Genomic DNA, 4,316 nt, shown 5'->3' with positions numbered 1-4,316 from the left:
ACGTAGGCAACGGGTTCATCCGTTCAAACACAAAAATAATAAAATTGTACATTCTTTTCTCATCTTCCCAATCATGTTTGCACAATATGTCTTAAACAAATAAACATCTTTTTATACGACAAGTGTGAAAAGGGCCCCCTCGGAGTACCTAGGACGTGATGGGTGCCTAACACCTTCCCATTGCGTAATTTACCCCTAGGAGTACCTAGGACGTGATGGGTGCCTAACACCTTCCCATTGCGTAATTTACCCCTTACCCAGACTCTCTGATCTTTTCATTAGTTTTTTATGTGTAAAACTTCTTAGGCTTTTGTTCGCTTTTTAGCCAATCCTTTGGATAAATAAAAGTGCGGTGGCGACTCTATCTTTGTATGCTTTGCTTTTGATTTAATCAATAAATCATAAAGTGACGAATACACCGCTACAGTTCAATACATTCATTCAAGAATTAACTTCAATTTCAATCACAAATAACATTCATTTCACAACCAAAATCCAAAACATTGATTCAATATACACATTGCTCATTACATGATTCATTACATAGCTCATCATCTAAAAATCATTGCATAACTCATGCAATTTGCTACTTTTTTATTAACAATTTTACAAATTCATGACATAAAATTCCTACATCTAAAGTCAACCCCCACTTCATGGCCAATCCAAGTCCTAGACTCCCTTGCAATAAGGCCCTGCAAAAGTTCCAACAGCTCCACATTCATTGCACAATTCCATGAGCTCGTTTGCTTCATCACCAAAGCCATAAGTTCATAGCATTCCTTGAGCAAAGTCTAAATATACAACAAGGCCATTCAATTTTTACAAGAAAAAAAAACCATTACAATACAATACATTCAACTTGCATTTCAGTTCAAACAAAACACCAACTAACATCTCTAACAGAATTACACTAATTAACAGAACAAATTTCATCACATGTTTATTTAAAGGAATTTTCAGTTAACAAATTCAAAATCTAATTCGAATAAGTTCTCACACTAACAAAATTTTCAGCTAACTGATAGCTTCTATCTAACAGAGTTTCAGTTCAAACTAACCTCGCATTTTAAAAACTAGCTCTAAACTGAATCAATAGTAGAGTTTAACCGACTGATTAAAAATTACTCATCTAACCCTAACTGAACTTTAACAGTGTGAGACTTCCTAACTGATTTACTCGTGGATTCATTGATTAACAAATTCAAAAACTCTGTTAATTTGGAGCCTATAAATTCATCAGTTCAGAATCATTCAGGGTTTTTTTTCCTTCAGATATTCATTCAATCACAGAAACTCTCACTCTCTCATTAATCCACGAATTATCTCAACCTCATAACAATTCATCGCTCACGAGGGTTCAATCAACCAGTCATACAGTGCAAAGAACAGAAGAAGAAGTACGAATTGAAGCAGAGCAGAAGGAAAAAGTGTTTTACCTTTAGCTCGCCGGAGATCCACCGCGCTAGAAACTCATTTGGTAAGCTTTTTGTCTTCGATCTGCTTAGCGTTTTCTGTAAACCATCTGCGACCTCCGTTGAGCTATTCAGAAGCTCATGATGACAGCAATCGGAGAGTGAAATTCGAGTTGAGTTAATTGAATCAGTAAAATCTGTTTCTGTTTCGTCGTGTTGGATCCATGTCGAAGCTCCTTTCAAACAAGAATGAACGATGAATGTTGGATCGCGTTTGATGAAGGAAGATCTTGGCTAATCCTGGATTCAGCTTTGGACCACTGCTTGTTTGGGCCTAAGGCCCAAAAAGAGTTTTTCTCAACTGCACTGCCTGCGTGCCTAGTCTGCTAGTTGACCCCCGAATGGGCCTGCACTCCCCTTTCAATTAGGGCTCATTGGATTTTGTTTAGTTTAATTAATATTTTTTTATTTTAGTTAATTAATTGGTCTTATTATAGTTTAATTAAGATTTAGATGAATTGGAAATTTAGTGTTGTTTGGAATTAGAATTAGTTAGATTTTTTTAGATTTAATATTCTAGAATTAATTGATTTTAGAAGTTAATTAGGTCGTGATTAGAATTAGATTAGAAATTAATGGTTAAATAGAAATTTTAGAATTTAATTAGGTTAGAATTTAGAATCCTAGACCTAATTAGGAACTTTAGATGGAAAATTAGATATAATTAGGATATTTAGTTTTAAGTAGTTTTTAATTTTAGAACTAATTTCCTAATTGATCATCCATGTAAATTGACATTTTTACCTCTATGTTTTATTTTAGTCATAGAATCTCATGTTCTCTTATATTAGGGTTTGATTTAGATTAACAAATCATTTTAATCAATTGTTCTTTCATGTGATATTTGGTGTTTGAAGATTAGTTTGATCTTAACATTTGCATGATCCTTTAGCTTAGGATTTGTGAACCATTTGATTTGATCTTTAGATAGGTTGTACATAATTAACCATTAATTCATCCCTTAGATTTTAGATTTAAGTTGATCAAAAGAATTTTTGATTAACTAAATCATTTGATTGTGTATAATCCCTAAGTCTATTCAAGTGATTAAAAGTCCATTGATCACTTGATAAGACTAGTTCCTGTAATGTTGTGGATCTCAAGGCCTTAAGTTCAAACTTTCATTCAAGGCATCCCAAAAAAATTAAGTAGTGGATTACTATGCAAAGCACATAAAAAGTGTTTCTTCAAGATCTTGTTAATCAAGATTTAAATTGTGTGACATGAGCCTTAAGAAATAGAGAAGGAATGAGAGTGGAGAATTCTATTAACTTATTCTGAATATCTTTGGGTACGAGACGAATGACCCAGTTGCTCATCGTATTCATCTCTATTCATAGACTTTAGCATGATTCGAATCAAATGATTGTCAAGTCTCCCTTCACAAAGCAACAATGCAACAATCAGAAGCCTCTATCAGTAACTTATCAATCATGATTCAAGTTGAATGCCATGAGCCTTAAGTAACAAATAATGATGAGAGTGGAGCATTCCTATCCTTGTCTAGGGTATCCTTGGGTATGAGACGAATGACCTAGTTGCTAAAGGTATTCACCTTTGTTCATAGACTTTAGTGTAATTCGAATCAAATGATTGGCAAAGTCTTCATCATCATAAGGAGCATCACGAATTCTTCTCCAGCAACTTGAAAGTTATGATGAGAATCACATGCCATGAGCCTTAAGTAGTAAAGAATGAATGAGAGTGGATAATTTCATTAACTCATTCTGAATATCTTTGGGTATGGGACGAATGATCCAACTGCTCAATGTATTCACCTTTACTCATAAAATTTAGTGTGATTCATATCCAATGACTGCCAAGTCTTCTTCATCTTTCTTTATCATATATAATTTCTCTTGCCTCACTCCCTTGTTGTCTTTGTTTTCATGGTTCCACGAACTACAGAGCTCTGACTTTCTCATTGCACGATGAGAATACGTAGGCACGAGGATTCAGATTCTCTATGAGATACCTTATTTATTAATTCTTCACCAATCAATGCCATCCTTTTAAGATCAAATACATTATCCCTTTGGATTCCATGCATATCCTTTTAGGATGAATTAATCATAGTCCACCTTGTGAAATAAGAGATGTTTACCTTGATGCCAGACACTTAATTCTTTTGTTTTTTGGTCATTCCAATATAGTAGTATGATACCTTTGGCCCCCACATGTTGGTTTGTACCTCCTTTACTCTTCGGTTCATAGTTTACTTCCTTCATGGATTTAATATATTATTCTTTGGTTTTAAATTGTTTGTACCCTACAGTGATATACTGTTCCTTGTACCAAGTATCATTCTCCTTTGGGTTCCATACCTATCCTTTTAAGGCAATTCCAGTGCCTACCTTATGAACCAAAAGATGTTTGCCTTGATGCCAAACACTTAATTCCTTTATTTTTGGTTATTCTAATACAGTGGTATGATGCCTCAGGCCCCCCACATATTGGTCTATGCCACCTTTACTCTTGGGTTCAAAGTTTATTTACCTTTATGGGTTCCCATGCCACCACTTTCTTTTGGTGCAAGTTATACTTTTCATCACTTCCAATCTCTTTTCTTTGTTTTCGTGGTTCCACAAACTACGGAGCTCCGATTTTCTCATTGCACGATGAGAATACATAGGCACGAGGATGCGAATCCTTTGAGAGCAATTCCTATTTATTCCCCCTTATATTGCCTTAGGGATCCATCCATATCTTTCATGATCCATCATCTACCTTCAATCATTAAATCGTCCATTTCAGTGACATACTACTTTTCTTTGAAACCAAATACAGTTTTCTTTGGAATTCCATATATACCCTTTTAGGACAATTGTCCACCTTTGTACC

At 34.6% G+C, this 4,316-nt stretch overlaps 1 protein-coding gene across 1 annotated transcript; it reads right to left on the bottom strand.

The window, feature by feature from the left end:
- Nucleotides 1-453: 453 nt before the first annotated feature.
- On the bottom strand, nucleotides 454-3,687 carry LOC127115203 (uncharacterized). Its single transcript, XM_051046800.1, has 3 exons — nucleotides 3,640-3,687; nucleotides 1,440-1,709; nucleotides 454-794 (listed from the first exon to the last, which is right to left on the bottom strand). Exons 1-3 carry the CDS (start codon nucleotides 3,685-3,687, stop codon nucleotides 615-617), a joined length of 498 nt encoding a protein of 165 aa, XP_050902757.1. The 3' UTR covers nucleotides 454-614.
- Between the last annotated feature and the right edge of the window lie 629 nt (nucleotides 3,688-4,316).

Source organism: Lathyrus oleraceus, chromosome 1 (genome assembly GCF_024323335.1).
Source record: "Lathyrus oleraceus cultivar Zhongwan6 chromosome 1, CAAS_Psat_ZW6_1.0, whole genome shotgun sequence".
Taxonomy (NCBI): Eukaryota; Viridiplantae; Streptophyta; class Magnoliopsida; order Fabales; family Fabaceae; genus Lathyrus; species Lathyrus oleraceus.
Note: the sequence above shows the minus strand (reverse complement) of the source record. Positions and strands in the feature narration are given on the sequence as shown.